This window comes from Glandiceps talaboti, chromosome 8 (assembly GCF_964340395.1).
Source record: "Glandiceps talaboti chromosome 8, keGlaTala1.1, whole genome shotgun sequence".
In the NCBI taxonomy this organism is placed as follows: Eukaryota; Metazoa; Hemichordata; class Enteropneusta; family Spengelidae; genus Glandiceps; species Glandiceps talaboti.
In genome coordinates, this window is record NC_135556.1 from 25,822,723 (window position 1) to 25,835,222 (window position 12,500).

The 12,500-nt window shown below is 35.4% G+C and overlaps 1 protein-coding gene across 2 annotated transcripts in view; it reads left to right on the top strand.

Annotated features, from left to right (window-relative positions):
- The window catches only part of LOC144438754 (transmembrane protein 33-like), a 21,073-nt gene that overhangs the window by 1,783 nt on the left and 6,790 nt on the right, over positions 1-12,500 (top strand). The window contains exons 2-4 of one of the 2 annotated variants that reach the window (XM_078127913.1): positions 115-296; positions 1,542-1,636; positions 3,679-3,866. In XM_078127913.1, coding sequence (XP_077984039.1) covers positions 147-296; positions 1,542-1,636; positions 3,679-3,866 — 433 coding nt within the window. In that variant the 5' untranslated portion in view covers positions 115-146. The remainder of the gene's footprint in view (positions 1-114; positions 297-1,541; positions 1,637-3,678; positions 3,867-12,500) is intronic. The other variant, XM_078127912.1, reaches the window with a different exon arrangement.

Sequence of the window (12,500 nt, forward strand, 5' to 3'; positions counted from 1 at the left end):
TGACGCTCAATATGACGCTAGCTGAATCTGAATCTGAATCTGACGCCAACTTTATACTCGTTATAAATATCGATACTAGTGTCAACTGTGTGTTTGTTGTTAATTATGGTCTAGTTTAGATTTTGGTCAAAGAATAAAAAAAAAAGATGCCAATAATTGAAGAGGTTACAGAGGATGAACCAGCTGGTGGTGGAAGTACATCAAATGAAAGACCAGCTGATGAAGGTAGTGCAGGTGGTACCGGTACCTCAACTAGTGGTTCTACAGGACAACCAAGAGGATGGCAAGCTGTTTCAGTAAGTTTATCTGCTTCTAAGTTTTATGGATGCTGAACATAGAAGACTGGTTTTCAGTCGTCTAATATTGATATTCCAAAATCACTTACTATTTGCATATACGTTTTCACTACTGAATTGAATGTCTATATCAACCTAGTATGCAAAGTGCAAAAGATAGCTAAATTTCTTTTATTGCTAATAGTAATATAGGAATGTACAAGTACAGCAGTTGTATAAAGGTACAGCAATGTGCCCACTTAGCCAGTTTGATGCACCACTGATGCACACAATTTCTAGTGAACACCCCCCCCCCCCCCCCCACCCCCACCCCCGATTTGGTGTTAACTTATTGCTTATGTGGTGACTCATAAATAATCTAGTTTTCAGGGGAAATGCTGTTGTACAGGGAGTAGAAGAAACCGCCCTTCTTTCCTCTTTGAATGAAAGGATCTAGTTTTTTCATCTGAGAGTAGGAATGTCATAGTAGAATTTGACTGTATTAAAGTAATAGCAAACATTACAGCCATGGCAAGCACCGTGTGGCATTTCTGTCTTCTTAAAGTAATCACAGTAACATCAGTGATTATTATAAGTTTATTAAATCATTTCAGTTGATTTCTTTGTTTCTGCAGATATAAAAAAAAATAAAGGTTGTCTATCTGCATTGAGCAAACCTGACACTTAGCTTTCCATGGCTGTATAACCCAGTACACTTAGCTTGCCATGCCTGTACAACTCTCTACACTTAGCCTTCCATGGCTGTATAACCCTGTATTGGTACTGAGCAAACACTACACTTAGCTTGCCATGCCTGTACAACTCTCGACACTTAGCCTTCCATGGCTGTATAACCTTGTACTGAGCAAATGCTACTTAGCCGGGTTTGTGTTAACTTAACACATTCCGCATCTAGAACCCACTAAGATCTTAGTCTATACTCAATGAAGGTGGCAATGACATTGTTTTCTGCCCATACATGCATACTGAGTTACTTAATACTGGGTACCAATACTGGGTTATACAGCCATGGAAAGCTAAGTGTCAGGTTTGCTCAATGCTTAAAAAGACAATGAACTATAAAAATCTTTTTGAAAAGAACAATGTAGATATAGATGACCATTCATTACAATAATGACAAATACTCTACTATTTACAAAGATGAAGTGTGAACTGACAGTATACATCACAAACAAAGAGAGATAGAATCATATTTGTACTACTGTTTGTACTGATTGTTTTTGATCAATTTGTGTTGTTTTGTAGGAACATATTTCAACACACAAGATAGATACAGGATTATGGCTGTCAAGACTATTTACTGTAATGTGTTGTATTGTATTTATTATACCAATATTTGGGTAAGAAAACTTCAATTAGATGCTTTTCATTTAATTGCTTTTTTTCAGTTTTTAAGTACATTAATTGTAAAAAAAATTGACCATTTCAACTGTAACAAGTACCACAAAGACCAATATTTTGTTAAGATTTGCATGTGTTCACAGCTGAAAGAGGTGTCCATGGTTACATGGTTAGCTTTTTTACCCTTTACATAAGATAAAATAAAGTGAAAATTTGTATTGTGCCAAAATCCAAAAAGTTAATTCTTCTGAGCACTTCACAAAGCATAAAAATGAAAACAAAGTCTGTCTTTGAAAATACACAAACCAAAAAACATACACATGATAATTCTACTATTGTTTGTTTGTTTGTTTTATTTATTTACATGTCCTATGTGGGCTTACCAAGTGAACATTTCGTTCAATACAAATACATGTACCATATAAATTAAAGAGTTGCCACATCCAGCCCACTGGGCTTATAAGACACAAATACATGTACCGTATAAATTAAAGAGTTGCCACATCCAGCCCACTGGGCTTATAAGACACAAATACATGTACTGTATAAATTAAAGAGTTACCACATCCAGCCCACTGGGCTTAGAAGACACAAATACATGTACCATATAAATTAAAGAGTTGCCACATCCAGCCCACTGGGCTTAGAAGACACAAATACATGTACTGTATAAATTAAAGAGTTGCCACATCCAGCCCACTGGGCTTATAAGACACAAATACATGTACCATATAAATTAAAGAGTTACCACATCCAGCCCACTGGGCTTATAAGACACAAATACATGTACCGTATAAATTAAAGAGTTGCCACATCCAGCCCACTGGGCTTATAAGACACAAATACATGTACTGTATAAATTAAAGAGTTGCCACATCCAGCCCACTGGGCTTATAAGACACAAATACATGTACTGTATAAATTAAAGAGTTACCACATCCAGCCCACTGGGCTTAGAAGACACAAATACATGTACCATATAAATTAAAGAGTTGCCACATCCAGCCCACTGGGCTTATAAGACACAAATACATGTACCATATAAATTAAAGAGTTACCACATCCAGTCCACTGGGCTTAGAAGACACAAATACATGTACTGTATAAATTAAAGAGTTGCCACATCCAGCCCACTGGGCTTAGAAGACACAAATACATGTACCGTATAAATTAAAGAGTTACCACATCCAGTCCACTGGGCTTAGAAGACACAAATACATGTACTGTATAAATTAAAGAGTTGCCACATCCAGCCCACTGGGCTTATAAGACACAAATACATGTACCGTATAAATTAAAGAGTTGCCACATCCAGCCCACTGGGCTTATAAGACACAAATACATGTACTGTATAAATTAAAGAGTTGCCACATCCAGCCCACTGGGCTTATAAGACACAAATACATGTACCGTATAAATTAAAGAGTTGCCACATCCAGCCCACTGGGCTTATAAGACACAAATACATGTACCGTATAAATTAAAGAGTTGCCACATCCAGCCCACTGGGCTTAGAAGACACAAATACATGTACCATATAAATTAAAGAGTTGCCACATCCAGCCCACTGGGCTTATAAGACACAAATACATGTACCATATAAATTAAAGAGTTGCCACATCCAGCCCACTGGGCTTATAAGACACAAAATAACAGTATAAATATACATATTGAAAATATTAATTATATTAATTAATACTATTAAAACAAACTATAAAACAAAGATAAGATAAAATGTATCAAAATTACCCTTTACCACAACAGAAGTTTAAACTCAACTACACAGTCACTTCTGTCTCAGAGAGTCTGGCACATGCACAGAAAGCACGTTTCCTTTTAAATATTTTTCTCCAGGAAGGTTAGCCACATGTCTCAATTCTAGCAAGGCTAATGACGACAGCCAATTATTACATTGTAACAATTCCTGACAATGCTGATGAGACATCAGTACAATTTAAGATTTGCAATGCTTCCAAAATTTGTTTGACTCTGTGAATACAAATGTTCATATATTTTACTTGTATTGTTTATTTGATTTCAGGCAAGCATATTCCTATGGTGCATACCAAAGGGCGTTGATATGCAATGGACTGACAAGTGCTCTAAGGCTTCATCAACGATTACCAAGATTTCAAATGAACAGAGAATTCTTTGGCAGAATGCTATTGGAGGATAGTTGCCATTATCTGTTCTATTCTTTAATATTTGCCAACAGTTACCCCATCACATGTATCCTTTAAAATGATAGTTTATGGATATATACATCATAGGATTATAAATAGATGGGATAGACTTTAGAATGGTAGTTTATGGATATATACATCATAGGATTGTAAATAGATGGGATAGACTTTAAAATGATAGTTTATGGATATATACATCATAGGATTATAAATAGATGGGATAGACTTTAAAATGGTAGTTTATGGATATATACATCATAGGATTATAAATAGATGGGATAGACTTTAAAATGGTAGTTTATGGATATATACATCATAGGATTATAAATAGATGGGATAGACTTTAAAATGGTAGTTTATGGATATATACATCATAGGATTATAAATAGATGGGATAGACTTTAAAATGATAGTTTATGGATAGATGTTCATGTAAGTATAAAATTAGAGAGTAAGAAACACAGCACAGTTTCACCTTCAGAGAATGTACCTTTACATTATGTATCTTACAGACTAATGCAAAACTAATTGGAAATTCTACTAGCCAGTTTGTGTGTCAGATAAATGATGATGAAATAGACATTATCACATATTTTTATGATCTTATGGAAATTTGCCATTTCAGATAAACATATGTAATAATATCATATCCCCATGCCATGTGAGTTCAAGTGTGGAGTATTGCACTGGTGCTTGCAGTGTGCTTGTTTGGCATACTCTAGGCATATACATAAGTATTTGGGTGGTTTTATGCAGCCATATATACTTACACGAGCATTGATTCCACAAAGTTAACTCGGTCAATAAAGAGTACTATACTAATTTAGTCACTTTATTCACCTGCACGTGGAAGTATGGGTGCAGAGAACACTGCAAGCACTTGTGCAAATACCCCAAGTACACCACACTTGCACTCACGTGTCATGGGGACCAGGGGTTCTGTTGTAGTACACCACACTTGCACTCACGTGTCATGGGGACCAGAGGTTCTGTCATAGTACACCACACTTGCACTCACATGTCGTGGGGACCAGGGGTTCTGTCGTAGTACACCACACTTGCACTCACACGTCATGGGGACCAGGGGTTCTGTCATAGTACACCACACTTGCACTCACGTGTCATGGGGACCAGGGTTCTGTCATAGTACACCACACTTGCATTCACGTGTCATGGGGACCAGGGTTCTGTCGTAGTACACCACACTTGCACTCACGTGTCATGGGGACCAGGGTTCTGTCGTAGTACACCACACTTGCACTCACGTGTCATGGGGACCAGGGGTTCTGTCGTAGTACACCACACTTGCACTCACGTGTCATGGGGACCAGGGTTCTGTCGTAGTACACCACACTTGCACTCACACGTCATGGGGACCAGGGGTTCTGTCGTAGTACACCACACTTGCACTCACACGTCATGGGGACCAGGGTTCTGTCGTAGTACACCACACTTGCACTCACGTGTCATGGGGACCAGGGGTTCTGTCGTAGTACACCACACTTGCACTCACACGTCATGGGGACCAGGGTTCTGTCGTAGTACACCACACTTGCACTCACACGTCATGGGGACCAGGGGTTCTGTCGTAGTACACCACACTTGCACTCACACGTCATGGGGACCAGGGTTCTGTCATAGTACACCACACTTGCACTCACACGTCATGGGGACCAGGGGTTCTGTCGTAGTACACCACACTTGCATTCATGCATGAGGAACTATATATGATTTCAGTGTTCTTTGTCCAGCCAACAGAACGTATGCAGTAATATAACTTTTTGTTCAATTTTCAAAAGGAAGGGTACAGTATTGTTTATGAACAACTTACTCTCAAGTGTTTTTTTTGTATCGCACCGAAAAATTTGTGTCAATCAATGGCTTTATAAGTACACTTTCTAACTTATGCTGACAATGTACATGTCCCTTGACTGATTTCATTCAAATATTCGGGATTGATTATCTATTATTAATTATCTCATATGCCTGATTCCTTATTAAAAATTGATTTCCCATTTCCCCATTTCATGTGTTGCTCATTTTGATTGTTCTCAAATGACTTCTGGCTGATTTCTCTCTGTTCTCCCCTCTCTAGACACCGTTCCATCCATACCTCATCTCTAGATACCCTTTCCTCATCCAACTACCGTTCAATTGTTCATTTCATAGATACTCCTTTCCTGTCATTATTTATTCACTCATTCATTCATTCATTCATTCAATCTGTTCCACTCCCCATCCTGATAGAGCATCTGGCTTATCTGTTGCATGACTAGCGCCCTCTATGTCAGTTTTTTAAAGGGAGTTGGTTTTCTTGTACGTTGTAGGACTTAAAAATTACACATTTGAAGAAAAAAAAATAGATTCCAACTTCACTAGTACTACACATTGAAAGGTTTAACTTTGTGCTTTGTGTGATGAAGTAGACATGATATGTATAAACACACGCACCAAAGCTAAGGTTGGGTATTTGCTGTGACTATTTTTACACCCTTGTAGTGTTTATGAAAAGTGTTGCTTTATATAGTAACTTGGATATTCATAACTGTAACTTACATTTTTGTAGGATATTTGAATAGTTCATCATCTTATATGTTCATTGTTTTCTGAAAATTGGAAGTATGCTTCAGATGTATGTTCAAGAGTGTAATGTGTATGTGTGTGTCTTTGTATGTATGTATGTATGTATGTATGTATGTATGTATGTATGTATGTATGTATGTATGCATGTATGCATGTATGCATGTATGCATGTATGTATGTATGTATGTATGTATGTATGTATGTATGTATGCATGCATGCATGCATGCATGCATGCATGCATGTATGCATGTATGTATGTATGTATGTATGTGCTTATATGCAAGATTTCCTGCCATGCTAGTTGGAAAATATCTATAAATGTCAAGTTCAGTTTTGTACAAAATTAAACCATTTCTTGTGGGTTTGTTGAATTTTAGCACCAACATAATGAAAACCAGATCAAACAATCTAAGATGACTATATTCATACAATTACCTTTCACTTTAAAAATTAAAAATCATTAATGATCTTTGTGGTTGTATTATGTATTGTTTGTACCTCATGTATCTAGTTCATTGATATAAAACTATGGTTTAACAAGTGCATATTGAATCTTATTTGCCAAAAAAAAAAAAAAACAGTTTAGGTAATTACTCTCCTGTACATCAAAATTTATTATTTTTAGACAAGAAATAAGATCAAGCAACTGGTTAAGCATCTTTGTATTTGACAACTACTAATTTCTAATTGTTTTGGCCTCAAGAACTAGAATTAATGATAAATTGGTCTCCAATAGATGAATGCACCTGGTCACCTGAGGTAAAACTCTGAAAATTATCAACCATTTTATGCTTCAAAGAGCAATATAATTAGTTACAAAAATCCAACCACCTTTGAGTAGTGCTTTTCACTGAAACAAAACAATGATTCATTTTAAAGATGAACAAATTGACAGACTCAAATGATTAAACAAAAAGAGTAAAAATTTATTATTAAGATTTGATTAATTGAAGGAAATAGAATGCAACATTACCGGGTTGTGTTATTTAGAAAATGATATCGTCTGTATGTGTGGGATTATATTAAGTGAAATGAGAATTTGATGGATTTTATATGTTGTAGTAGTAACTTCTGACAGTCTGAATAGTATGATAAATGGTATTAACGTCATCTCTGAAATTCATGATTGCTCCTCTGTAGAGTATACATGTATGGGAGGTGACACTGCTTTCCCAAGGTCATGGTCATTTGCCTAATAGTATACATAATTAATAAAGTAAACACCTGCTTCATATTTCCCATAGAGTTTTGCAAAAAAGAGATGTAAATAAAATAAAAAGGTGAAATTTGTTGGTTTGGTTGACTGAGTGGACATCTTTGTCATGTAGCGAATATTGGTTTTATGAGAAGACGTCCTTTCTAGATCGACAAAAGATGTCGTTTGGAAAGTGTGAAATGATAATATGTATGAAAGACACCAGGGGAACTTGTAGCTTGGCAGGACATGTCCTAATGTATCATGTATTTAGCTATTTATGGAGAATTTTTTATGAGACATGAAAAAATGATGTAGTGATGGTGTTTGTAGACAAAAATACAGATGGTTGGTGAATATTAATCAGACTGAAGATATATGTATCAGACCTAAGGCATTCTTTGTGAGGGACTGTCTGGAAGTCAAAAAATACTAATTGTTTAGTTGAAATAGTTGTGCTGTGACTCTGTGATATCTCTATGTATAGAGTGGAATAAAATGAAAGAACACACAATATGAAAGTTTTATGTGCAGATATATACTTACTGTAACAGCCAATGAGAACCATTTTGATATGTTCTTTTGGTATGTACCTGTTGAGGTAACCTATAAGAAGTGACTTAACATATGCTATGGGCACCTAGTGTAACAGCCAATGAGAACCATTTTGATATGTTCTTTTGGTATGTACCTGTTGAGGTAACCTATAAGAAGTGACTTAACATATGCTATGGGCACCTAGTGTAACAGCCAATGAGAACCATTTTGATATGTTCTTTTGGTATGTACCTGTTGAGGTAACCTATAAGAAGTGACTTAACATATGCTATGGGCACCTAGTGTAACAGCCAATGAGAACCATTTTGATATGTTCTTTTGGTATGTACCTGTTGAGGTAACCTATAAGAACTGACTTAACATATGCTATCTGTAGATGGGCACCTACTATAGCAGCCAATGAAAACAATTTTGATAAATACATAGTTTGCTACACACCTGTCTGGGTAGCCAATAAGAAGTGACTAATCATATGCTATCTGTAAATTTACACCTGGTGGGACAGCCAATAGGAAGAAGTTCATTATTTTTAAATTCTTCAGATATACTTGTACATATGTTGGGTTGGCCAATTAAAAATAACTTATCAAATGGTGCCCATAGATGTACATCTGCTGATTCAACCAATTGAAATGTCTTTCAAATGTGTACATGCTGGAGTAACCAATTAGAGACAAGTTATCAAATAGTGACTAGTATACCCCTGTTATGACTACAATCAGAATCTGAATGTAGAAATTACCATAAAAAAATGTCAAAGAGTAAGACAGCTGCTGTATTTTGGATAAGGTTAAGAAGCCCTTTAACAGAGAGGGAGAAATCAGTAACTATAGCATGGTTTCCAAACATTTATTGTTTAGAACATAGGTAGTGTGACTTGGCACCTATTAAAATTTTACCTACTTACAATGCCAAACTAAAAGACTGAGGTGACCTCATTGAAAGCTTAGAAACAACAAAGAGAATTATGATGGTGTATTAAATGTGGTGAGGTAACTCATCCATCTCTACGTTGTCATCATTTATCCAGTCAAATAGTCTGTGTATCACATTACATACGGTGTCAAAAATGTTAATGCTAGAATTTGTGTCAGATAATTGGGCAAATAATTGAGATAATTTATTTACTCTAATAAGGTATAAGGTGTTAGTAAATAATTACTTGTGTGTATAGTCCTATACATTGATTAATATCTCGTATTTTCTACGTATGATTACTTCCGTACTTGTCTTTCAAAACCAGGAAAAAAGTAATAAATATATTTCAATTGTCTCAAATTCATGTTAGACAATCAAATTATGACATAATTTTTAATAATCATCGCCCACTGTATGATGACAAATTTAAGTGTTTTATTTTATTATTATTTGCAAAAAATGGGGGACACCAAAATGGGATAATGTACAGATAGGAGGTAATCAGATTTTGACAACAATTTCAACCCTGATCTGATGTATGATGAACATTTAATTTCTCACATTTATGATTCTGCAAAAATAGAGGACATTAAATGGGAGTAATTTAGAGATATTAGTTATAATCTACTATTAAAGGTTTGTCACTTTATTATCAGAGGTAAAAATTTAATTAACAATTTGACATGAAATTAATTTCACAGAATTTGTAGATTTCCACCATGTTTTAATACATGACCATTCATATTAGTTGTGTCGACTTTGAACAGTATGTTGGTACCACTTAAAAAGAGAAATAGAAAAAGCAACTGAAAGAGAAAAAAACAAACGGTTTAACATTGGCCATATTGTCTACTTATGTGATATTGTAAGCTAGAGATATGAGATGCGTGTTATTCAATACCCTGACATATGTTAAAACACTGTACATACAAATGTAGAATCAAACCATAGTTTCTATGACAGTGATGACTTAGTTACCAATTTTCCACCAATGTAGGTAGATCTGTATCGCAAATATGGTGCACCTATTTGCAATAAAGAAAACCAACATTTCCAATTATAACAAACATATAGCTATGTCTACATCCGATCTCTACTCTGATAAATAGACATTGTGTTTTTTTAAATCAACACTTTCATCAAATAGGACACAGTTTTATGTATGTTATGTTACTATTTTAGGACAATGTGAGTTATATGTACACCGGAACATGGATCATTTTATTTGTGGTCACTCAAAAAAGTAGCATCATATTGTTTGTAGTTGGACTATTTCAGGTTCTGATTCTGATATTTTGATGATACATGTTTTGTGATGAAAAGTAACAATTTTGTAAAAAAAAAAAAAGTAAAAAAAAAAAATGTAGGATAGTGATAGACAAACCTACTTCTGCATTGTACATGCAGTTTGTGTTGTAAGTTATTGTGTTGGTGTACTGTTCTGACCCTTGGGTGGTACCAGTGGCCAGCTCTGGTATGTGTGTGTGGCCAATATGGCCAACCCTAGACCCCATTTTGACCAAAACCAATGCCCCATTTCAGACCATTACAGGGTTTTAGATCAAATTTTAGACCATAATAATACACAGTCATGATTTGGCTAAAAACAAAAATGGACCACATTTTAGACAATGCAAAATTGAAGTAATGCAAAGTGGACCTCATTTTAGACTATTGAGCTGAAAAAAACATCCATTTTAGACCAAAGTGCTAGAAAATGTACCCCACAAAGACAGCATGTATACATATAGTCAGAGATTATATCGTAAAAGTTTATCGTCATATCTTTCTTCTCTTGTGTGTTCTTCAAGCTTCAACAATTAGCCAATTATTCTCAAATGGAAAAAGCGATACACAAATTATTTTTTCTCTTCTCTTTTGTACTGCACTTTTTTCAGACAATGTGGTCCATGTTTTGTCTATTTCTGGGGTTCTTGTTCGTCTTTCTGTTTTGATCTTCAAACTTTAGTAATTAACTAATTGTACTGAAATAGAAAAATGGATATACAAATAATGATTTTTTTGTATTTTTTTCACTCTTCTCCAACTATAGGGTCAGTCTCATGTTTATTTTTGGTTTTCTCTTGTCTTTTTTCACTTTTCAAGTCAGTTATGAAACATGCCAGCTGTTTATAAGATGTAAAGATAGATATGCCCCCCCCCCCCCCAAAAAAAAAAAAAAAAAAAAAAATGAAATCTCTCTATCTGAACAAATTATGAAGAAATACAAACAGAAATGCAATCACCGTAAATTGATCGTGTAAAGAAAAAAAATAGAGAAAGAGCATACAAGGGCAATATGGTTTTGAGTGTGTAATCACAAACACAAAAGAAAAAACTTTTATTGTGTATTTGACAAGCCATATGATTGGTTGCGAGTCCCTTTGATCCTGTTGGAATCCACGTGAAAATAATGCTGCTTTTAGTGAAATGTTTTGAGGCATGAAATTGAATTGTAGCAAACTAAGTAGCAGGGCTGGGCTGGGTATTGTTCATTTCAGCACATGGTAGGATGGGAGTCTAACTGGACAATAGTCCGTATACATGTCTGCCAGCCTGATGTCTTCATCTCAAAGCCCTCAATAAAACTGAAATGCAAATCCCAATATACTTACAACTATAACAAGATGGTCTCCCGTTAATCTGATTGTTAGCTTACTGGAACAGTGGAAATTTGTAATATCTTTTCATTTCAGCATTAAACATTGTCGGCATTATTGGTACTGGTAGACAGCGATATTATATATTTATCTTGGTGGCATGAAGAGTAGTTTACATTGTCAACCAGTCCTATGTCATTGGCACTGGTAGAAATTAATAAAATCTACTCATTTCAATAGCACAAAGCATAGTTTACATTGTCAGCCAGTCCTATGTCATTGGCACTGGTAGAAATTAATAAAATCTACTCATTTCAGCAATGCCAAAGCTGGCCTGTAGTGTCTGTTGGTGTAAAATGTAGATTTTGTTATCAATGGATTGCATCTCTGAATAATGTAATTTAGTTTTAGTTTTTAGTTATTTTTTGGTCCATAATGGACCATCAAAACAACACTATAAAAAGAGACACTATAGACAATTGTGTGTGTGTGTGTGTGTGTGTGTGTGTGTGTGTGTGTGTGTGTGTGTGTGTGTGTGTGTGTGGGTGGTGTGGGTGTGGGGGTGTATATGTCTAGCTGTGTGTGTGTGTGTGTGTGTGTGTGTACATGTATGTGTCTGTCTACATGATGTCTGTGTCAGCATCTCTGTCTATGTATGTGTCTGTGTTTGTACTTTTGTACCTTTGTTGTGTGTAATTTTGTCCGATGTCTTCTTGATAATTAGGTCACCACAGGCAGGCAAAAAAACTTTTTTCCTTGTCAGTAAGGAAACAAATAAACCTGACCTCCATGATGATTATTACCAAGTCATAGTTTTCATGTAAT